Genomic DNA, 25088 nt, shown 5'->3' with positions numbered 1-25088 from the left:
CAGTTCTTCTATTCTTATTTGTTAAGCATTCTTATTAGGATTGCTTGTTAAAGTTTGTCAAATGTCTTTTGTGCTTCATCTGACTAATCATATTGTTATTCTCCTTTGTTTTAATTCTGTGGTGGATTACCGTATATAGTCGCGTTTAAGCCAAGTTTTTCAGCACATTTTTATGCAGTTTTGTGGTAAAATTGCGTGCCTCGGCTGATATTCGGGTTGGCTTATACTCAAGTATATACGGTACATTGCTTTTCTTACTGTTTAACAATCCTTGTCTTTTTGTCAGCAAGCTGCATGCATTTATAATCATGACCAATCCTGGTTCAAAATGTTTACAAGAATTATGTTTATGTATTTTGGTCATTGAAATATTTTTCATGTGTGACATACATACTGTTTTTTTTTCTTTCTATAGAATTGGGTTGTGAGTAAATTTGGAAGAATCTTACCTGTCCTTCATCTTAAGAATCAACGTAAACGAAAAATATCCTTTTTGACTAATGCTTCAGAGTTACTTATTGTTTAACATAGTAAAGAATAGTTTCCAAAGGTTACTTCATACCTTTAAAATATCTCTGCTTCTGTCAGCAAACCTTTAGGTATTTATATACTGGTTTCTATTCTGATTTTTAGATGAGATTTACCTAATTAGATAATTAGATCTTACAAAGAAGCTTTTTTATAATAAGTGCCAAATAAACGATTTAATTTATTGACTTATACATACTTCCCCCCTGTTCTGATGGATTCAAAGCCACTGTAAATGAGCTAATTTGGTATGAAGGATATTACAAACCAGTGGCGATAACTAAGGAAGGATATATGAAAGCTTTAAGACTTGAGTTGGAGCTTCAGTGAATTTAAGTATATTTTGAATGAATGAAAAATAAATAGGATGAAGTCTAAGAAAGGGGAAAAGAATAGGTGAAAATATGTACAGGCAACACGATGTGGTTGGTGCCTGTTCCCTTGAGCAAATGAGGACAGACCATTTGCCATGGACTTGTGTGCCAACGACAGTATCTGTTTGTACTCTCTGGTTAAAAATGAACCTGAGAAGCAAGCAGCTGACAGCCCTGCTGCCTGAAGATTCGTAACTGCAGCAAGCCACCACACCTGAAGCTCCCAAACTCCCAAACCGCCGTCAAGTCAGTTCTGGTTATAGTGCTCCTATAGGACCGAATGTAACTGCCCTGTGGGCTTCTGAGAGTAGCTGTTACTCGGTAGACAGCCTTGGTGGAAAGCTGCTGATCTTACAATTCGCAGTCCAATTTGAAATGAGAAGCTCACCATTTTGATTCCCTAAGGCTGCTACTCAAATCAAGGCCCAGGCAGCACGAGTTGCTGCTTTTGCCCATTGCCATTGATGCTGCAGTTAGGACAATGCCGACCTCTTTCTTCCTTTTCAGCTCTGCCGCCCACCACTACTTGCAGAGACGTAGATATAAAGGACAATGTGAAGCTGAGAGACAGTAAACACTATAGGGAGGCTTCAAAAGTTCATGGGAAGATAGAGTTAAAAGATAATGGAATTTTTCCAAAAGCTTTTTCTAGCCCACAAGGGCATTAAGAAGCGCTGGTAAAACAAAAAGAAGCAGCAGCATCCCCAGTAGTCAGTTCTACTAACCCAAAAGGTTGGCAGTTCAAATACACCCAGTGACTCTATGGTAGAAAGGCCTTACTATCTGCTTCCTTAAAGATTTCTTTTCCTCACTGCCATTGAGTCATTCCTACTCACAGTGACCCTGTAGGATAGCTCAGGGGTCCTCAAACTTTTTAAACAGTGGGCCAGTTCACTGTCCCTCAGACCCGTTGGAGGGCCGGACTATAGTTTTTAAAAAACTATGAACAAATTCCTGTGCACACTGCACATATCTTATTTTGAAGTAAAAAAAAACCCAAACAGGGCAAAAACACCCGGCGGGCCGGATAAATGTCCTCGGTGAGCTGCATGTGGCCTGCAGGCTGTAGTTTAAGGACGCCTGGGATAGGTTATAGCTGCTCCTGTGAGTTTCCAAGACTATAAATCTTTACAGGAGTAGAAAGCCTCATCTGGAACTGGTGGTTTCAAACCACTGACCTTACAGTTAGCAGCCCAAAGATTTATCATAGAAAAATCCTGTTGGGCAGCTCTGTGTTACGTGGGATGGAAATGAATTTGAAATCTATTCAAGAATACCTAACAACAAAAGTAGTTATTAAATGAACAAAGATGCTTTTCAAGAGTTACAAAAATGAGTTTCTACTTTTCCATTCATGTTTTAGAAAATAAACTTTATCACTGCATATTGTCTTTAAGTTTCTAATAGAAACCTACAAAATGTATTGCAGTGGTTGAGCAGAATGTGAAACGGACTTCATTGAGCTCCCCAGATCGGGAGAACTGGGATGGGTTTGTGTGAAGACTCGAGGAACGGCCAGCGCTAATAGAAGAAAGCATAAGCCAAGCTTTGTATAGCTTTGCCATCTTGAGTTCCCGCTATGTATGGTTTCTCATTAACAGTTCAAGGGTGGCTTTCTCTCTTTTACCAAAAACATTATTATTGGTGCTATGTACGTAGCCTGTGATCTGAATATATTCATGCTAATGTGTATATAAATCTTAAGTGATTTCTGCCCTCTTGTAATAGAGGGTCTTGGTTTTAACTCTGAACATGTGGAAATTTATCTAGGAAGAAAGTCCAATTCCAAAGACCCCGAAAGAGCACCTAGTGCAATCTTCATTTTATTTGAGTAGAACATGAGGGTAGACAAAGAAAATGCCGAACTCAGCAGTATGTCTTTTGTTTCACCAGATTGCCTAAAACTTGATACTATTGGGTTCTTTTCCTTCACTCTTCATAACATCATAAAATATGACCCATCAAAATACTGCCATAACCTGAAGAAGATAGGGGAGAATTCTGTGAACGCAATCCCTATAACAAACCTTACTTGGCATTTGGAAGAAAGGAATGATCCTATGAGTAGGAAACGACGAGGAGACTTTGCTGACTTTCACAGCTCTCCCAAGAAGTTAATTAAAGAAGAGCATGGTAAGGGTGCCATTGGACCTCTGACTGTTGGCCCAAGTCATAATTAGTTAGTGGACAGTTCACACTTAATGCTACAGCAGGCTGTGTAAAGCACACATCGATCTGTCTGAGTCTCAGAAACATAAAGATGTACCTTTTCAGACTGGTGGCTTGGAAAATGCCCGTAACAAAAATAGCATGTCTGATGATGATATTAATTATGAAGATGAATTACGTACAATGATGAGAAGAGAAAACTTACAGAGAAGTAAATGGTTCTCAGTAAAAAGAACTTTGTAGTTACAAGGGGTGGTTTCAAATCAAATGGTCACAAACTTAATTTTAACAGGTTTATATACCAAAAATAATGTCTCTGGCCAGCTTAATAATGAGAATGTTATAGAAAATGATTGTGACTATGCTTAAGAATTTATGGGTAAAATAATGAAAATAAATAGTAAGGTAAAAAGTAGTATAGAGTTTTTAAATATAAAAAAACAATATTCAAGGAAACTCTCAAAGACAGAAAAGGCAGTGAGTTTTCTGGTGATTCTATTAAAATAATTGGGATAAAGTACTTAATTCTAAATGCCTTCTAGTTCAAGTTGCAATAATGATTCTAATTCTGTTTCAGACACAGACTCGGCTGAGTCTGAAGGCGATGAAACATACAATGCTATAATGAAAAACTGTCTTCATGTCGGCCTCACTTTGGCTGATCTGGAACAGATGTGCTGCAGTGACACGGGGCCTCCACGTGAAAGCACTGATCGTGACCCCCAGCTAACCACCAGCGACCAGTTTGTCAGGGACTCCAAGAGACTCAAGACTTCTAACACTCCCTGTAGAGGCAAACCGTGCGCTCAGGCTGAGAAGACAGAGGAGAACAAGAATAGCCACAGTGAACAGAAATCAAAAGAAAACAAATTCCAGGCTTTCCGGGGAATAGGTTCTCTCTATGGAAAGGAATCAATGAAAAAATTATTGAAAGAAAGTATCTCTAACTGTTTTAATAAAGACCAGTATTTCTTGAAACTTGAGGATCCCAGTAGCATTGCCATGGAAAAGGGATCCTTGTATGCTGATAGCTCTCTAAGACAACTGACTCCATACCAACATGCAAAGAAGGCAAATAACATAAACCATACTGAGCCTCAAAACAGACAGTCCTCTTTTGAGAGCCAGGATCACAAAGTGGTGACTCCAAGCAAAGACTTTGATAAAGATGGTCACCTGGCTACCCCAGAGATAGAAGTGGATTTAGAGGAGAGAACTGATTCACACAGGTTTACATCTGACAAATCACCAAACACCTCTTCCTGGGAAGACAGGCTCAGCTGTGTGCTCAGTAAAAAGGCACAAAAATGCAAAAGTGACTTTCCACATTCTATGAGTAATTCAGATGTTGCTGAGAATAGGCATGCTCAAGATAACCAGAAGCGCTTGGAAGCGTTGGATGCAAGACAAAAAGCAAAAGAAACACAAAAGAAGCTCGTTCATCATGCCCTGGCAAATTTGGTGAGTACATTTTAAAGTCTTTATTTAATAAGAATGCTTTAGAAGTCGTTTGTTCTTTCATGCGAAGGCATCGCTCTTTAGAATTGATCATCTTAGCTTTCAGAGTTTCCTGTTTTGCACCCTTGAGTTGTGAGGTTTTGTTCCTATATGCTTGGTATATACTACCCTTTCATTTAACCCACCCTAAAGTGAGACTAAACATTATTCACTGAGAACATTTTAAGTGGTTTTTAATCTAAATGTTCTTCTTGCTCATCTTTCATTCAGAAGCTATAGCTGGGATGGGTAAGTGCTATAGTATGCCAGAATCCACAGTGGCATAGTAAGGTAGGTGTTTGGCTGCTAGCCATTAAGGTGAGCACTTTGAACCCATCAGCCTCTCCTCATGAAAAAGGTTTGTTTTATCCTGATATGTCTGAATTTTCATGCCAATTGCTTGTATAGAAACCTTACCAGGTTTTACTACAAGCAAAACCAAACCCACTGCCATTAGTCAGTTCCGATTCATAGTAACCCTATAGGTTAAAGTAGGGTTTCCAGGCCTATTTGTATGGAAGCAGATTGCTGCATCTTCCTCCCGGTGGGTTTAAACCCTGATGTTTTTTTGTCAACCAAGTGTTTTACCACTACCCACAAGAACTCTAGATTCCCTGTCTTTCACTCCCATGATGTCTATGCCAAACCATCGCGACCCTGTAAGACAGGTTAGAACTGCCCCCGTGGGTTTCTGAGACTATAACTCTATGGCAACAAAAGGCCCATCTTTCTCCCTTGGAACGGTTGGTGATTACGAATTGACCTTCTAATTAGCCCAGTGCATAACCACTTCACCACCTTGACTCCACTAGAGTATTTACTACAGAGTTGTTATTTCTTCTCTCAGACCTTGAGAGTACATGCTAGATTTACAAAAGGAATACCATGTGCTTGTTTGCTTCAGCTGTGATGGCAGACCATCACAAACCATCTTCTAGGACCAAGAATGAGTGTACTTCAGGACCATCAAGCTGTAGAGGGGACATCGAGTTACCGTGGGACACTTCTCTGTGGAGGAGATGCCTGATCAGAGTCAGCATGAAAGGATAAGTAGGAACTGGTCAGGCAGAAGGAAAAGTGGCAGAGACAGGAAAGGCATTCCAGATTGAAAGAGCAATTGAAGAATGTAAAGTATCAATAAATTTGATGAGAGGGAAAAAAAGTAGTGATGACAAGTCATGAAAAGCCCCAGAAAGTTGAACTTTATTCTTAGAAGCTGTGAAAAGGCAGTGGAGAATTATAAGCAAGAGAATCAAGAGTAAAAAGCGAGTCTTATACCACCAAGCTAATTATGACTGCTAATGACACTATAGGACAGAGCAATACTATCCTATAGGATTCCCAAAGTAGGCTGCCACATCTTTATCCCATGGAGAGGTTGGTTGAGTTCAAACTTCCAGTCTTTTTGTATGGTGTCAAACACCTTAGTGCCTGAATCAAGATTGGTTATGTATATTGTAGGGAATGGGAATCGGCAAACCACAGCTTATAAACCACCCTGCCAACTGCATATTACCCCTGCAAACTAAGAATGGTTTTACATTTTTAAAGGGTTGTAGAGAAAAACAAAAATAGGAATGAGATCGTGTGAAATCTTCAAAGCCAAAATATTTACTCTGTTCTTAACAGAAAATGTATGGCAGCCTCTGTTAGATTTCTTAAGTGGATGACAGTGTGAGTTTTAGATTGGGTTGTCTGAAGATATCCTGCTTTTGATAACCTCCCTAGGGTGATCATTCAGAGGTCAAGCGAACGCATACTTACTTCAGCTCTGACAGTGAAAGTGAAACAAAAGAGACATCCACTCAGAAACAGAGGTTTACAGGAGAGGAACTTGTAAAGGTAAGACTTTAGTCCATCCCTTTGAGCAGTTATTTATTTTTGTCTATTGCTTACTAAAGACCTCTACACAAGTACACATAATCCCCCTGGAAGCTACAGTGAGATTGACGGCACTCCAGGCCCCCATACCCTGAGGCTACAGGTGTCTTCGTTTTCTGCATGATCCTCTACTTTCCACATCAGCTGCTAAATTAATTAACCCTTAATCAAGGCTACACTGGAGACATTGTGGATAACTTATCTCTAACGCTAACTCAATATCATTAAGTTCAGAGTTTATATTCTAACCTAGCATCTATTTGTTCATGGTTGATGCATGAGTATGAGGAGACTTTAAATTATGCAGGTCAATGTTGATTACTCAGTTATTAATAAATGGTTCTCTTGTTTCCTTCATCAATGTGAAAGGAGCCCGTTTATAAAACATCTGAGAAGCTGTTTGGTACCAGTGATGATGAGGAATCTGATTCAGAAGACGACAGTAACAGGTTTAAAATCAAACCTCAGTTTGAGGGCAGATCTGGGCAGAAGGTGAGTGAGCACGAAAATCATAAAACCTCATACGCCTTCCTCTGAGTCTACATATTCTGCAACTGAAGTAGCAGACCTTAATACATACCAGTGTTGACATAAAAGTCCTCTGTGATCCATTTTGATTGACTTGTGATTAGATCACTTTATAGAAATAGAGTAATGCAATGGATGTTAAACCATGAAGAGAGATACTATGAGGGATCTGGCTCTCACTTGTCTGTGTATTTTATTTGTAGCTCATGGGTTTGCAGTCTCACTTCGGAACTGATGACAGATTTCGAATGGACTCTCGGTTTCTGGAAAGTGACAGCGAAGAGGAACAGACTGGTAAATAGCACATTACCCAAACAGTTGTAATGTCAGACCTGGTGGAATACTTAGAAAGCATGGAGTCTACCTTCTTATTGTACCAAAAAAGGGGGAAATTCTACATCCCAAGACATTGAATTGAGGAGCTTTATTTGTTTACACCTATAAAGTTGTATAAAAACATTTAGTACTTGAAAGTTCCCAGAAAGATGAGAAATAAGCAGCATCACCAGGGTTTCGTTGTGCTCAGTCTCATCCTTCGCATAAGACAGTACATCAACAAATGAGCATGTTCTGACGGCGCTCCCTAAAAGCCAGTAAGCCACTCTTGCTCTTTCGAAAGAGGACTGCTGTCTCTCCTTAGGTTGGCATGCTAGGTACAGGTTTTTTTAAAAGCCATACAATAGCAGTCTCATCCTACTGAAATTCGTTGTTATTTGAATTGATTTAATAGTAGTGATGCTAACAGAAGGATCTCAAACATCCATTTTTTGATTTCCTATAGCATGTTTCACAGCAGTGGTTCCAAATTTTCTCTTTAGACCTTGAACTCTTAGTATTTTCAAAAGAATTTAACTGGCCGAGAAGATTACCAAGCTCTCTCAAGTTCTTTTTCTTGAGCTAACCCTCATGTGCAACCTAATCCGTATCATTTGCACTTTGTTTGCTGCCTTTCTCATTCCTTTTACATATTACATATTCTGTTTTTATTTCTAAGCTTATTGAAAATGAAAAATATTTCTAAGTCACTTTTAGTGCAGATTTTAGTTCATTATTTATGTTATTGGGCACCACTCTTGATTTTATCCTCAAAAATTTTTGAGGCAGTTATACATTCCCAAGGTTTTTAATGAAACCTGTAACTTCTCCAGACCACATTGTGTTTAGAAGCTAAGACTTTAGTTCTTCTGACTCAGTTCAATGTTGAAACGCAGGAATAGCACACCCTAAGAAATAATGAACAACAAAAACAAGCATAGATCCAGGTATGGTTTGGAGGCTTGCACTAAATCCTAGCTCCATTTTAAGAAGAATTAGTTCTTACACCATGGCCCTGCTTCATACTGGCCTCCAGGAAGGAAACAGGGAGGAGATGGGTGCTATAGCAAAATGTGATAAAGAAATTCGATGGTGCCCAGCTATCAGATAAAATAGTGTTGGGGTCTTAAAGGCTTGTCTCCAAACAAGCAGCCATCTAACTCAGATGTCAACTAAGCCCACATGGAAGAAGCACACCATAATCAGTCACTGAAGGATTGTGAAGCATACACATAGGTACCCCCTCCCCCCCAAAAAAACTGTGAATTTGTTTCTTCAAAGCTATGTATTTAAATTTTTTCATAAAACAACCTTTATCACCTTCAAAGTTCTCTCCATTACTGTTAATACATTTGTCAAATCTGTGATTCCATTCTTGGAAACGTTTTTCAAACTCATCTGTCTGGATGGCTGACAGCACCTTCTTCATTTTTTTCTTTACCTCTTCTATGTCTTCAAAACGCTGTCCTTTCATGTCCCTCTTTTATGGAAACAAGTAACAAAGTGAGGTCAGTTGAGTAAGGTGCATGAGGCAGGATAGGCTTGCTGTTTTTTGCCAAAATATGGCACTCTGACATAGCTGAATGAGCAGGTGCATTGTGGAAAAACCAGTCCCTCATCTGCCAGAAATCAGGACTATTTTTTTTTTTTTTTGTCGCACAAAGTTATGCAATCATTTCAGAACCTCTAAAGCAGTGGTTCTCAACCTGTGGGTCATTTGACCTGTGGGGGGTCAAATGACCCTTTCACAGGGCTTACCAATTCTAGATACAAACTTTTCACAGTAAGTCCTTGGGAATTTCGCCCCAGTTATATGTAATATCCCCAATTTTGGATCTTTTTCGCTACTGACATTTCTGACCTCTCACCTTTTCTTTAACTTCTAAGTCCTTCAAACAGGACTTATATGTTTATAGTCATGTAAAACACAGCAAGTCTAAATTTGGGTTATTTTTCCTCCGACCCTTTCTGATTCTGATAGCAGTTATTGCACTTATAAAGTAAGGTTTATCTTTTGTTATTTTTTTTTCTTCTTGATATATTTTAAATTGCAAAGATTTCCCAGCATTTAAAGTTACAACCACGATCTTTTTTTTTTAACCCTAACCCTAACAGCCACGGTCTTCCTTGAACATTTAATCCTTTATTTCTTAAAGCTTACTTCTGCCTGATATTGATTAAGTAAGAGAAATTATTGAATGTCAGTGATTTCATGTGGTTCAACATAATACTTATATAACCTAAACTCTCTGTATTCATTTTTTTACTTCCCTATCTGGCCTCATTGCGTTTACTCATACTAGCATGTTGTTGCCTCTCCTGCCTTAAACTCTACCTAATTATAAAGCCTTTCTTGATCCAGTTAAACATGGTCCTTGGCACCCTTAAAAATCGTGGAGGCATTTCTGTAGTGGAACGAAAATCAACATTTATGTGGGTTGAGTTTTTGTTTTATGTTGCTTTATATTATGCTATTAGACTTCTCGTAGTTTTATCTAAAAATAAAATAACTGTTTTTTTTCCCGATCGTTGTTTATTTCTAGTATCTGAAATCAGCAAGTTGTACAGCTTCCTGATGCCCCATATATGTAAAAGGTGCAAAGCTCTCTGCTGAAAATATTGACTACTGAATCTAAGCCCTTGTCTTCCCAAGTGCCATATTTATTTCCAGACAACAAAATTCCCCTCTTCCTTACCTTACCTTGTTTAAAAGTGTGAATCATCCATATAATCACTTTAGTTTTGGTATCCATGTCTGACTATGTTTGCCAATATTAGATTAAAATAGTTTTATACATGTCACTGAACAAACCATTAAGTTCAGTTTTCACTGTCATAGCTACAAGTGGTTCTTTTTAGTTAGTGATGCTAGGACTTCTGGATGCCCTGGGACATGAGGGACTTGATAAGTTATGAAAATGAGACTTAACTCTTCTTCTCCTTAAATTACTAGAATTGGAGCATATTTGGTACTTGGTAATTATTTAATTACTAGGATTTTTTAAAGTTGTACTTGATATGAGCTTGCTAATTTATCTTTCCTTACAGAAGTAAATGAGAAGGAAACTGCTCAAGAAGATGACTGTGCTGCAGAAAAAAAGAAAGCCCTGCGTCTTGTGCAGCTCGTTCTGCGCAGCAAATTGAGCAGTTCTACAAGGAAAGAATCCGTAACTGCCAAGAAATTTAAGTACGGCTTATGTTTCACCCACTTCACCTTATTTTCCTTGCCACAAATAACTTCTCAAATTCTATTTGAAACTAGTTTGGTTTTAACTTTCTGAAGAAGGCATTTGTCAGTATGGATCAGAACCTAAAAAAAATTGCTGATCTTTACCCAATGATTCATTATTTAAAAAAACCCTGAAAGAAATTATTTCTATATTTATGTATTTAGATTTTTTGCGGCATTCATTTCATTAAGGAACAGTTGGAAAGTAGTCTAAATATTCAAAAATAGTGGCCTGGCAAAATAAATATAACTATATAGTGAATATTGTGTAGCTTATATTTTAAATAGACATATTACTTTTAGGCATAGGGGAAAATGTTTATGATAAATATTTATTAAAATATATGTAGCAAGAGTTAAGATGATTTTTATTTTCTTAAAATGATTTAATTATAAAATATTTAAACTATTTAATATGGAACATTTCTAACCTACATGGGAGTAAATAAAAAGAATTACTATAAAATCATAAAAACCTTTATTAAACAAAAATCTAAAAATATGAAGCTGTAGTTTCTTGACATATCCTTGATCTAGCTCTATGTACTTCTGAAAGTGGTATTTCCATCTCTAATCCTTCTCAAAGAATTCTGTACCCTTTTATTTATATGACATCAAAACAGCACTTATGTGATCTTCCGAGGACTCCAATCAATTTCCATTCTAATGTTCTTTGAGTTTGGGCATGAAAAAGAAATTTAAAAGGGCAAAATCAGCAGGGAGGGAGGGGGGGGGAAAGGTCCTGATGCAAAGTGGAGAGCAAATGCTTTGAAAATGATTAGGACAAAGAATGTACAGATGTGCTTTACACAATTGATGTATGTATGGATTGTGATAAGAGTTATATGAGCCCTGAATAAAATTATTTTTTTTAAAGAGAAAAAAAGAGCAAAATCACACATGTAGGGTAGATGTATAAGGATTTCTGTCAATTCACCTGGGTCAGCCCTGGCTTCCCTTAAAGAATGAACAAGTACATTGTTGGGAGGGGAAACTTCCTCTGCACAGTATTTCTATCCTTCTGCTCATTGATGTAGTTCTCAGTTTTTCTAAAACTTATTCATACTAAGCTCCTGTGATCATCTTGTGTCCTTTAAAAAAAGTTCATTGAAATCACCACTTTTGATATTCCCCCAAAATGCATAATTTGATCTGATATCTCTGCCTTGAATTTAAACAACCCAGCAGATCCCTTCAGAGGCCTCTGTTTTCATTGGACCTTGCTATCTAGACCTTGTTGATAAAGCCAAGACTCCTCTCTGTTACGATTCAGTCCATACAGTTGTATTCATTAGCTTCAGTTTTGCTCAAAAGACTGATAGAAAGATGTGTTCCTGGAGCTAGCTGATCTTTGCATAACATTTGGCTCATAGTGAGTTAAATGCTTACTGAAGCAAGGAGAATGTCTTAAAATGAAAGAGCCAGATGACGTGAGATCCAATTTCAGTTGCTGTTGCATCAGTGGTAGGTAGTTCTACTAGTTTCTTCTTCCAGTTCTTGATTTCAGCCACGGTGTTTTGTGTTTGGGTTTCTTTATTCAACAAAAATAACCCTTTTTTTTTTAGGACGGGGGGAACCCACCCTAACAAGACTAATACATGTATACAAGTGTACAAAAGCTCAGAGAGAAAGCAATCCCATGTTTTTCTAACTTTTTAGACATGTCTGAATAATACCAAGTTTCAGGCACTAAGAAGGATATGTAATCAGTTTAAAAAGAGCCTGTCAGACCAACATAAGCTCTGCCAGCATTAAAATAAGAAAGATCAAATTTATAGTGACACTTGAATAGAAATTTTGCAAAATCATTGATGTGTTATAATAAGTTCATGGGCACCATGCGCCCAAAGAAATCCATGTGATATAGCTAACTCATTTAAAGAAGGGAGGAGACCGTTTTGAAGAGGAAGCTTGCAATGACAGACCAACAACCACAGTTTGCTTCAAGGAAACATTGTGCCAAAATTGGAAGAGAACTGGCAGCCCAGAAACAATCTCCAACACCATAGCATGGTGGTTCACCGTGCAAATTAAAATTGGATGTACTTCATGGGCAGCAAAGCTGATGTATCCAGACCAACTGCAGACAAGATAGAACTTTCCATGGGAATTTTAAACAAGTGAGATCAAGATCCTGAAGCATTTCTTCAAACAGTTGTACAGAAAATGAAACATGGTTGTATTGATATACTCCTGAGGGCAAAGTATAATCAGTCAACGAAATTATTAGCAAGAGGTATAAGTGGACCCAGTTCAAAGGCAAAGGCCCTGGCAGTAGTTTTTGGGAATGCTTAGTGCATTTGTTTGTTGACTTCCCAAAGGGCCAATCGCTAATTACAAGAGTGCTTTCCGAAAGTTAGCCAAAGCTTAAGAGAAAAAACGTCTGGGGAAGCTACACAGAGTCCTCCAGTAGGACAGTGTCCCTTCGCATTCCTCTCTTCAAATACGGGCAATTTTTTAAGCAATTCAATGGGATATTATTGGGCATCCACATTAGTCTCAATTTGGCTCTTTCAAACTTCTTTTGATTTCCTAGCCTTTAAGATCTTAAGGTATCCATATGTCTTCTGTTAAAAATGTAAAGAAGAATACATATCAATACAACATCTGGGGCTTTGATGTAGCAAGACCTTATTTGTCTGCCTACCAGCAGCTCACCAATCATGGTGCAACTTTCTTCTGCTTCCTCAGACATGTATTTTCCGGCTTACGCCCTCAAGTTCTAGGTGTGTATGACGTTGAGTCTGATTTATCCAGTGGACTTCCACATGGGATGTCACTGGTGCAGTCTCTGGAGCATGCTGTGTGCCTTGAAGATCCATCAGTCAGTTACAGCGGAGGCTGTCTGCTGTAACAATGGACAGTCTTGGAAACAATTTATAAAGTTGTTAATGGGGGGATTGGGGCGTGGGGGGTGAATGAGTTGCTGATATCAAGGGCTCAAGTAGAAAGAAAATGTTTGGAAAATGATGATGACAACAGATGTACAAATGTGCTTGACACAGTGGATATATGTATTTATTGTGATATGAGCTGTATGAGCCCCCAGTAAAAATTTATTTAAAAATAAATAATTAAGGTTGTTATGAGTTGGAATCCACTCGATGGCAGCTGTTATTAGATGCCCAGGAGTTATTTCTGACTCATAGCAACCCTATGTACAACCAAAGTAAACATTGCCCAACACCATCCTTAACAATTGTCAGGTTCGAGCCTATTGTTGCCACCATTAGTGGGTTTGGGCATATGTATTAGTATGTTTGAAATAATTTATAAAATTTTAAAAGATGCACAGAAACTCAAGATTGGAAGTATTTCTCATGGTATCTTAATATTCTTTATATATATATATGCTTTATAAATGTATGTAATCATTTTTACTTCCAAAAATTAGCTGTTTGTAGTATTGAAACAATTTGTTATTTGTATTGTAAATTGTGTTCTGATTTATTTTTAATTTAATCAGATTTTTTTAATCATAGGGACATCATACACTATGACCCAACAAAGCATGACCATGCCACTTTTGAAAGAAAGATAGAAGATAAACCAAAAGAAAGGTAAATTTCAAACTACTGCTTTTAGTACTAGTAGACTTAGTGACATAGTGGGCTATGCATTCAACTGCTAACCATAAGGTTAGCAATTCAAATCCACCAGCCACTGCAAGAGAAAGAAGAGGTTTTCTGTTCCAGTAAAGTTGTACTCTGTCCTAACCGGGTCACTATGAGTCTGAGTCAATTCATTTGCAGTGGGAAAAGCATATGAACTAATTTAAATCAGACAATGAGAAGAAGAATAGTTATTAACCAATAGGCTAGCAGTAAGTCCCCCATTGTATTTAGTTTAAGACCAGCAGCGTGAAAGGTTAGGAACAATTGTTGTGAAGGATAAGGTGAGGCAGATGGGGGAGCCTTCCCTCTTGACAAAGGAATCCCAGTGACTCTGGTAGATGGCTCCCTACTTTCTTTAGTTTGCTGAAATTGCTGCAAAAAAAACCAAGTTACTCCAGACTGTCTGGCTTAAAAGAAGTTAATGATTTTGCAGTTGCGGAGACTAAAAGTCCACAATCAAAGTTAGAAGAGCCACACTCCCTCTAGGGGGGTGAGGGATGCATAGCTCCCTCTTTGGCAATCCTTGTTCTCGCTTGCCTGGTGACCACAGGATTTACTCTTTGCATCTATCTTCACATAGCCTCCTGTTCCTCCGTGCATCTCTCCTTTGTGTCACTTATAAAGACACTTGTGATTGCATTTAGTGGCCATGTGACTTATCCTGGGCGATCTTTTTATATCCAGATCCTTAACATAATTTTATCTGCAAATACCCATTTTTCAAATAAGCTAACATTCACAGGTGCCAGGCATTAGCACATCGATATTTTTTCGAGGGCTGCCTGCCATTCATCCCACTACATTATTTTGTTTCAGTCGAAGCTTCCATTGCCTATGGATGTGTAGTTAATTTGGTAAATATGCCAGCTATACGGAGCAGCGCTTAACTTTGCCTATCTTAATGCCTTCGCTTTCCTAATGTTAATAGCAAGCAAAATCACTGGAAGCATTGTAGCCAGGATTGGTTCCTGGAAAAACAGTATCAGGAGAAAATGGTGAGATCAGAATAAAGTCTTAGAATGTTAGCTTCTAGTAATGTATCAGTTGTAGTATTTTAGTTTTTACAGTTGTATTATACACATCTACTCCTTTAGCAACCTGATTGCATTCCAAAGATCCAATTGTGCAAAAATTGTCATTACATGATACTTCGACAACTTAGAACGCCACAGATTTAAGTCATTTCAGAGGTAGCCTCATGAGGCTGCTCCCTTCCTTGTGCCACTATTCAGGGCAAAAGGTTAATTTGTGCCATTTTGAGACTGTCGGGGTAGATATAGATTCTTTGCTTTTCACGGAAACACCCACCAGGACTGTCACCCACTAGCCAAAGTGCTCCAAAACAAAACCCAGTAGAAGGGTCGGAGGTGAAATGCTGACTGCACAGCCTTTTTGTGCCCTCTGCTGTTTTCTGGTCCCCTGGGCCATCAGTCTTCAGACAGCTTTACTGCGGCTGTGGGACAGCAACCAGCCTGCATAATGAGCAGTAAGGAAAGCCAGGCACTTTAGTAACCCGAGGACAAAGAGCATTCAAAGTGCACAATAATAGTCTGAGATCTGGGTGTATCCACCCTTTTTGTTGTTTTTCTCTTAATCTTATTCACATCCAATGCAAAGGAGATAGGTTGGGATGTGAGGGATAGAGCACTTAGGGCAGAAGAGGCACTTTCTCACTCAAAATACCATTCCTTACCTGGTGTGTTAGTGCTATAAGTAGACATTTTACTATTGTCAATCGGAAATGTCAGATAAAGGAGGTAGTCGATAAGTGAGGGATAGATGTGTGATGCTAAAAGTAGGGTAAATAGACACAGGCAAGTTTGGAATTTTGTAGAGTTTTTGCAACTTTTCTGTAAATCTAAAATGACTCTAAAATTAAAACTATATTTTAGAGAGAAAGGAGAGGAAAAAAATAATTATCGCTTATAAGATACTGAGTTTCAATCTACAATGACAGAAAAATTGCATTGATTAAGGGTAAGATTATATAGCATTAATACAATTATTGCTAATAAGATGTACAGTGGTTCTAAAAAGATTGAATTTTCAAAAGTAGTATGATCGATATATTTCTAACAATAACCCTGAAATAGTTTTTATTTGCCAAAGCAAAAGAGGAAGAGTCGGGGATAAGAGGAGGAAGTTGAATGTGTTACTAATTGCCTCCATGATTGCTTCCTTTGTGAATCATCAAGGGAACATTGAGGGAGGAAATAAATGAGCTGATACTAAGGACTCAGTAGAAAGAAAGTGTTTCAAAAAATATGAGAACATATGTGTTTGACACAGTGGATATATATGTATGGCTTGTGTTAAGAGTTGTAAGAGTCCCCAATAAGATACATTTTTTTTAAAAGGCAGTGGAAAACAGAATTTCAAATTCTCATGTGTTTTAGACTTAAGGAACCACAAAGAAACCGTAAAAGGATTGCCCTCCTGAGATAATCTTTAAACCTTAAATCAAAAATATCCTCTTTAGTCCACTTAAAAGTAAAAAATAATGTAACTTTGCTAGTAAGGAATGTCTGCTGTGAGCACTATATTCTTCTAAGAACTCTCCAGATGGGATCAAATCGCCAACAGCAACTAAAAAGATGGCTAACCTAAGCGAGGGCATGAACGTACTCATATCTAAGGAAGTACTTAGAGAAGAAGGATAAGAATCGTCGTTACTGAGTCTTCATGTGGAAACTATTCAGTTAGTATATTTTTTGCTGTATGTAATTTCAACAGCCTCAAAAATAAGTTATTTCAAAGAAAAATTACCTATCTTAAGAGAAAATCACATTTCAGAGCAAAGTAGAAGTAATATATTCTTTGCAGTGTAAAGTTTTTATGTTTTATCAGTTTTATTTTAAATAGAGTATTATCTATTGCTGCATAACATACTACTTAAAACAGCATCCTAAAAATCACAAACATTTATTATCTCAAATGTCAGAGCAACTTCATTAGATGATTCTGGTTCAGAGTCTCTTGTAAGCTTAGGTGTGTCTAGTGCTTCCATCTCAACGCTTTCTGGGCTTAAATGACCTGCATCCAAGATGGCTTTCTCGTGGCTGTTGCCACGGAGCTTCCGTTCCTCATTTCAGAGGTCTCCCCATGAGGTTGCCTAACTGCCCTCACAGCATGGCCTCTGCAAGAGCCCCACATAGAGAAGAGGCAGAAGTTACAAAGGATTTTATGATCTAGACTCAGGATTTATACACTGACAGATCCATATTGCTCAGATTTTAAAAGAAACCCCCTCAATCCAACTCATACTGTGATGTGTAAGTCAGCCTTCTCTTGAGGGAGTCAGGATCGCAGAATTTAGGGATAGATTTTGAAACCATCTGGCCACAGTTGTTTTCGTTCCTGCCGTATGCAGAATATGCACGTTCCCTGCAATTCTCAAAGGTCATACCCCTTTGCAGCATCAGCTCAAAATCTAGGCTGTCCTCAGATCTACATACTGTGATACCGATGCCACCTGGTGCTACAGTCTGCAGGGTGACTGGGATGGACAACTGTCCTAATCTGTTAAAAGATGCCACAAAGTCCAGCTCACACGGAAGGGCTTGTGGAATTAACCTCGGCCACTGGCAGTAAAGAGGGTCAAAAGAATTTTTGGACCCGTATAAAACCAATACTTTCTAATTCATTAATAATCCCTTGGGATTTTTTTCATAATTTTTAATTCTATAACAGATTAATAGGAGTCATATCTGTCTTAAATCTTAGCCCCTTTGCTTTACTTAGTGAAGTATTAAAACTTTCAATGTGATCTTGTCCATCAGTAAAAATGGTTATTGAGTTCACTGATTGTTAAGGACCTTTGATCTGCTTGTAGGAAAAAAGAATTTTAATATTTAACTACCTAAAACCTTGATGATGAAAATTTTATTTTAAGCTCAAATAAAACAGCATACTAAATACAATATATCTTTTGGGAAAAATTGATCCATTCCACAATAGACTAGTCTTAGTGCATTTATACTTCATTTCTAAAATTAAAGTTATAACTATAGCCTTTTATGCCCGTTTCATAAAATGCACAGAATTTTACAACTTGATGTGGTCTTTGAAGTTGCCTGGTTCAGCAAACTCAATTTATAGATGAGTGTGTTAGTCTGGGTAAACTAGGGAAACCAATCCACAGGGGAAAAAAATACATACATATATATATTGAGAATTTTATATAAAGGGTAAGTGTGCATTAAAGCATCCCAACCCAGTGCTGTCCAAGCCCATAAATCGAACAGTAGCCCATCTGTCTGATACCCATCTACAAAACCCTCCTCAATCCTACAAAACACACAGAATTACGCCAATTGCAGGAGGAAAGTCAAATCAGTAAACGTGTAAGCATCTCGGCACTGGCAGGGGCCTCCAAGGCTGCATCAGGGTAGGTCTATATAGCTTCTCCTCAGGGATGTCTTACAGGAAGTGAGCCTTGCCAGGTAAACCAGAGAACTTTCTAACACAGCTGCACCATGGTGCAACCATGAGAAAGCAACAGACTTTAGAACTAGAAAGGCGAGGCACACTGAGCCATTTATCTCTCCTCCCTTCAGTGAATCCGGCGTGTGTTTATCGGACAGATTAGCACAATAAACCTTAACTATCTCAATGAGAAAACTGAGATCCTTTGACTTTAAGTGAGTTTTCTACTCAAAGTTAGTATGTTAAGTGTATTTCCTGAAATATAAATTAGAAGTTGAGATAAATGAATATGATTCATGTTTAATATTAAAGCTATTTGAAATAATTTTGTGCCAAAACACATTGGATAGATATTATGTTTTTACTAATTGAGGTGGTTTTTTTTTTAATATGAATCCTCTTTGTTTTTGCATAAACTGAATTAAATTTATATAAAGTGTTATCCTTTCCTGGGAATTTGCCAAAAGTAACTGATTCTTTAAGTTGCCTGTGTGTATCTACATATGTCATAACAGTAAAACAAAGCGAAAGATTAAAAGGATGGAAGGTGAAAAGCTACCTGAGGTTTCAAAAACAATGTACTACCACATTGCTAAGGATTTGAAAGAAAGACTCCAAACTTCAGAAGATATCAGTGAAAGAAAAGAAAACATATCCTGGAATGAGGACTGCGGTGGAGATGAAACAGAAGTGAATGACGGCCTTACATTCCTGAAAAATGGGGATGAGAAACCATCTGGATTTACATTTTCCTTTTTTGATTCAGATGCTAAAAATATGAAGGAAGGTAATTCGTCTCTCTTGCTTTTTCACTTAGTTTGAACCTAATACATTGAGTCTATATTAAGTGTAATAATTTATCACTTTCAGAGTAAAGGGTTCTTCCTTGCAAATATATTAATATGTAAGTCGGTGTTCATTATCATAAATAGAATGTGCCTGAAGCTATGTTTAACATGAAAAGAAGTTGTTTCTGCAAGCATCTGATTTGCTGCTTTATAAAGAGAGGCTGGATAATAGGGTGTGATGTTACACCGTTTGTTGAGTAGAGATACTGATGAAGAAGTGAAGTCAGCATATATTTAAATAGGATCTCATGAACAGTCAACCTAAGTCAGAATTGACTCAAACGCAATAGGGTCTTATTTTTGCTTTCCTATAACACCATGATTTATGGACAGCCAGTGCTGCATTGGTAGGGGAAGCGAAGAAATCCATAAACATCTTAGCTTTAAACATAGATGCCAGTTGTTTTTAAAGTTTTTCCTTGGATTTGGCCAGAGCCCAAGAAAAAGAAAAAATACTAGTACCAACAATTTTGCATTCAGATTCAGGAGGGTCACTTCTAAAGAAGCCCATCAAGGACCACAGTTTAAAAAACACCTCTTTCTTACTATTCTTTTCTCATTCATAGATAATCAGAAAGAGGAACCTGATTTCACTGTCTTATGGTATATTTTAGTCTTCTCCCCTTAGCACATGTTCCAAATTTATTTTGTCCTTTTTCTAATTATATATTACACATTTACCCTTACTTTTTATATCATAGTGCTTGTATTTCTTAACAGATTATTAGGAGCAATATCAAAATATGTTAGTAGCTTATTTCAATAATTAAAAATCTGTTATTAGTAATAAAAGATTTTAATAATCAAAGATTGATCATAAAATTTATTAATAATACAAAATATTAATGATTAATATTTTCTAAATTTAGAGATGTGCGAAAATACTTTCATTATATTTGTTACACATTTCTTCACCAACTGCAGCACAGTTAGTTTAGTAAGTGTGCTGTGCTAAGTTTTTCTTGTAGCATCGTGTTAAAAATATTAGCACAGTGCACTTATGAAAATGGCCTGGGGTGCACAGGGACTGGGGTGTCCATTGCACGTGCCCAGAGGTTCGAGCTTCCAGCCAGGAAGGGTGGTATACCTAGGTGGGCGTTACACCTGGATTGGCACATCTGGGCCAGGTGAATTCAATTTAGCCAATGGAGTCAACCAGGATTGGTCCGCCACGCCGCCCAGCAGAGGAACTGAAAAGCCAGAATCCAGAGCCTTGGAGCCCCTTCTGCTTCTCAAGCTGCTCCTTGAAGGCCATGCAGATCTCCCCTGGCCTCAGGTGCGGCTGTGAAGGGCTCTGAGGGTACCTGGGTAAACTTGAAACTTTTATCTTTCATCAAACTGGCAGGTGGGGGTGGGGAAATGACCTGGAGCACAGCAGACACTAATGGCAAACAATACAAAACACCTGGTTACTGCATTAAAATGTGATAAACAACTATATTGATACTAATGAGGGGGTTTGGAGTGGAGTTCCATAGCCCATCTGTAGACAATTGGATATCCCCCACAGAAGGGTTCTAATGAAGGGATGATTCAACCAAGGTGCAGTGCAGCACTGACGAAACACATCATTCCTCTGGTTTCTGAATGCTTCCTTCCTCCCACTACCATGACCCAGTTCTAAACCTTACAAATCTGGCTGGACTGAAGAACACACATTAGTACACATAAGAGCTCTCAACACATGGAATTCAGAACAGATAAATCCCTCAGGAACAGTAGTGGGAGTAGTGATATCAGGAGGGTTTGGGGAAGGGCGAGAAAGGGGGAAACCCATCACAAAGTTGACTAGATAGCACACACTCTCAAAGGGGATGAGTAACAGGTGGGTAAAGGGAGACAATGGACAGTGTAAGATACGAAATAATGGTATATAATTGATCAAGGATTCATGGCGGGCTGTGGTAGCGAAGTGTAGCTTTTACCAAGGGCTTAAGTACAAAATGTTTCGGAAATGATGATGGTAACATTTACAAAAATACTTGATAAAATTGATGTATGGAATGTTGTAAGAGTCCCCAATAAAATTATTTTAAAATGCATACATATTTATGATAATCAAATATGTTTGTAATTACTGGATTGTTCAGTTTTAATACCATCATTTCCTTTTATGATAATATAGATACCTATAGAGTAGAAATAATGAAACCTCCAAAGATTGCCTGGCAGGAAGATCCTTATTACCAAGATAGTAGCTCAGAAGAGGAAGATACTACTGAGGAAGCAGATCACAGAAAGCCCAGTGTGGGGTAAGTATTTTGTTTCTATGTGTGTATATTTTAGGCATACTTTGGGACAGGGTCGAGAATGTCCAGCTCTCACATCATACAATGCCCAAGAAATCATCAATTGTAGCTAATACACACCTCATAAAAGAGAAGTCGTTTCAACCATTACTGTAGGAGTGAGTTATTTGACCAAACATAGCAGGCTAGTATTTAAGTTGATAATTTTGTATGACTGGCGAATGATGTTATAAATATCCAAATGGCCTTGACAGAAAAAATGAATGAGTAAGATTTTGGAAATTTAGAGGTATGTGCACATGGTGAAAGTACAGTAATTTATTTTATGTGCTAAATATTTCTTTGCTAACTGCTTTAAAGATAGTACGGAAGTATCTAAACTTATCATCACATGATAGCTTTATCTTCTCTTTAGAGCTGTTTTCTTAGCTCCCTAAGAAGGTTCTCTAACCTTTGGGCACTTGTTTCTTCTTGAAATAAGGATAGCACTGCGGGACCAAGGGAATAGGGTAAGCACAGTGATAGGGACCTTCCAGTGATGATGCTAATCTGATACATGCTTCTTCAATGAACTGTCTCCCAGCCATCTTCAAACTCTGCCAACCAGAGTGGTGGCCACTTCACAGAAACCAGCAGGAGGAAGACAGAGTTTGTACTTAACAAGTCTTGGTCATAAAATCTTCAGATGTAAAAGAATGTTGAATGCAGAAGGGGTAGGATCTTTTTCACTCAAGAAAATAATGAACAAAATCACAAAATATATATAATTCAGGAATAGTCCTTTACATTTTCAGTGTAAGCATTTTTCTTAAAGATTACAATTAAACCAACCAATATTTCTTTGCCTGTCTTTCATTTCAGAGAAGTATCAATACCTAAGGAAAATACCAGGAGATTTTTTTTTTTCTGTAAGAATGATGAACGACTTCATGGTAAGTCTTTTCCATTAAATGATACAGTAGAAAAGGTATTAGTGTAGCCACGTTTTAAAAAATGATTCATTTTTTGTAATTAAAATTGTACAGAGGAAAGCATATACCAATTTAACAGTTTCTGCATGTATAATTCAGTGACAGTGATTTTATTTTTAAAGTTATAAAATCAAGCTTACCTTTTCTGAATTATATCTCCCCATTAATTAACCTCACTGCGCCTAGCTATCTATCCTTTCAATTGCCATTATCAGTTTGATTCCATATAAATAGTTCTTAAAAGAACCAGGCAAAATGCTCAAAGCAGTTGATTTAAAGGAGATATTAGAGGATAATTCTGGTTTATGGTTTAAAGTTGATCTCAGGATTATGGTTTCAAGAGTTTAACCAGCCTCAGTGGCTTCAGGAAGTCAGGATTCCAGTAGTACAATTCTTTCCACTGCTAAGCCTTGGGTTTACCTACTTCTACCATAAGCCAATCTAAAATTGGATTTAAAATATGCTGAAACACTCGGCTTATACAGGAATATATACAGTAAAGGCTTACCACTACTCATGACTTTTTTTCCCCTTGTTTATTCATTACCAATGAGATGATTCTGACTTTGGGGTTTGTTTTATTCTAGAGACTTCTTAGGTACTAAACATACAAAACACTTAAGTTTTTATTGCCCTAAAACTCGAAGCAGACATTCCAAGTCTGTTGGAAAACTCATTTCTTGAAGCCTCGCACAAATAAACAGTTACATTCATTACTCAAAAAGTTGTTTGTTTGTTAGTCTTTAGCAATGAGCTGTCAGATCTGACAACAAAAAAGCAGTAAAAGACAAAAAGATAAATGGGATCTCACAAAAATTAAATACTTTTTATATCCAAAGACTATCAAAAGTAAATAAAACAGCATACAAATTCAGAGAAAAATTTTGGAAACTATATATCTGATAAGAATATGAAAACATTGAGTGAAATAAGTCAGTCACAAAAGGACACATACTCTTTGATCTCACTTATATGAAGTCCGCGAAAATACAGTAACAAAACGCATTATTGGTTACTAAGATTAGGAGGGAAGGAAAAAGGAAGTTATTAAGTTGCACTGAATGTTAATTGTTGAATAATTTGGAAAAGGATAGTGAAAATAGTTACACAACTTGAAGAATGTGATAAGTGTCGCTGTAAAACTGTTGCATTGTGTTTTGTTCAGTGTATTTTAAGCGGTGTTGGTTGGTTGGTTGATTTTGACAAATCGTTTTAACTAGAATTAACAAACACTATCAACCTTGATAATGACAGCACTAGTATCTTGTCTATGTTTGTATTAATTTATGCTTTATTATCTTCCCCCCATAGCTTCTGATTTATTCTGGAGAGGAGCAGAAAGTATTATGAGTGGGAATTCTTGGGAGGCCCGAACAAATGATCTGCATAGGGTGAGTAATTGTATCTCCATAATAACTGCCTTATAAAATAAATGTGGTATATCTTTGAATTTCTTTGTATTAATAGACAGCCAGGAACATGATATAAACTCCAAGAATTATAGGGCTGTGAGAGAACCTTGAAGTTAGGTTAATTTAACCCACACATAGTCAAATAAGAAAACTTGCTTCCATTCAGGATTATTGACTAACATGGAAACATACGTGTTTATTACAGTTCTCACTGTAAAAATATAAAGTCAACATAGGAAACAAAATGTGTATGACTTACTGAGTGGAAAACTGATCTACTCTGTAAGATATTAAAGTCAAATTTTGTATATTGCTTGTCATTCTCAGTAAATGCTTTCATAATATGAAGACTACCGTTAGCCTCCCCACTCTGAGACTGGATAATCTAACTTTCATTTTGTAGTTACCACCGAAAACAAATAAATATTTACATTTCTTGCTAACAAAGATTTTTGGTTTTGTTTACTAGGACTGTCGAAAGAAACATAAAGATGCAAAAAGAAAAGTGAAACCAAAATAGTAAATGCCACCATTGGTTATGCTGCTGAATGTGAACAGGATCACCTAAGAAAATTGGCATAGAAAATAATTTTAGCTGATAAAGAAGACATTCTGCATGTCATCCTTGCACCGGGGCCATGCTAATCGTCTCTGGATCATTCCAGTTTTAGTGTGCGTGCTGCCGAAGCGAGCACTAAAGAAATTTTGGAATAAAGAAATCGTCAGTCCTTTTCTTTCTTTCTCCACTAGCCCTTGAATGTAGCTGCCTTTCATCTTCAAAATATCTCTGCATAAGATAGTCAGGATCAAGAGATTACTGACCCCAGAACAAAAGCAGAATCACCCCAATGGATATGAATGAAAACTGGTATATAGGTACAACTGTAAGAGAAAACATTGAAGAAGAACCAAGCTGGGTCTAGGGGGTCACCCGTGTTAGGGCACACACCATTTATGTAGGTTCGCTAGCTTTTTTTCTTTTTTTTCCCACTAGTATTCATATACCAAGTTTAAAACACCACAATCTGATCATTGAAGCTTTATGGGC

The 25088-nt window shown here is 37.4% G+C and overlaps 1 protein-coding gene and 1 non-coding gene across 2 annotated transcripts in view; one reads left to right on the top strand and one right to left on the bottom strand.

Annotated features, from left to right (window-relative positions):
- NOL8 (nucleolar protein 8) overlaps nt 1-24789 on the top strand; it is a 36994-nt gene extending 12205 nt beyond the window's left edge. Inside the window, exons 6-18 of the mRNA XM_075549867.1 lie at nt 416-486; nt 2848-3035; nt 3649-4532; nt 6297-6410; nt 6819-6941; nt 7181-7271; nt 10341-10479; nt 14004-14081; nt 19076-19347; nt 21534-21660; nt 22519-22589; nt 23940-24019; nt 24510-24789. Coding sequence (XP_075405982.1) covers nt 416-486; nt 2848-3035; nt 3649-4532; nt 6297-6410; nt 6819-6941; nt 7181-7271; nt 10341-10479; nt 14004-14081; nt 19076-19347; nt 21534-21660; nt 22519-22589; nt 23940-24019; nt 24510-24560 — 2289 coding nt within the window. The 3' untranslated portion in view covers nt 24561-24789. The remainder of the gene's footprint in view (nt 1-415; nt 487-2847; nt 3036-3648; nt 4533-6296; nt 6411-6818; nt 6942-7180; nt 7272-10340; nt 10480-14003; nt 14082-19075; nt 19348-21533; nt 21661-22518; nt 22590-23939; nt 24020-24509) is intronic.
- Nucleotides 24624-24735, bottom strand: LOC142449523 (U6 spliceosomal RNA). Its single transcript, XR_012784676.1, has one exon. It is a non-coding gene; the product is annotated as a U6 spliceosomal RNA (small nuclear RNA).
- Nucleotides 24790-25088: the final 299 nt, after the last annotated feature.

The sequence above is a fragment of the Tenrec ecaudatus genome, chromosome 5 (assembly GCF_050624435.1).
Source record: "Tenrec ecaudatus isolate mTenEca1 chromosome 5, mTenEca1.hap1, whole genome shotgun sequence".
Classification (NCBI taxonomy): domain Eukaryota; kingdom Metazoa; phylum Chordata; class Mammalia; order Afrosoricida; family Tenrecidae; genus Tenrec; species Tenrec ecaudatus.
The sequence above is the reverse complement of the archived record's forward strand: the minus strand, read 5'-3'. Positions and strand labels throughout refer to the sequence as shown.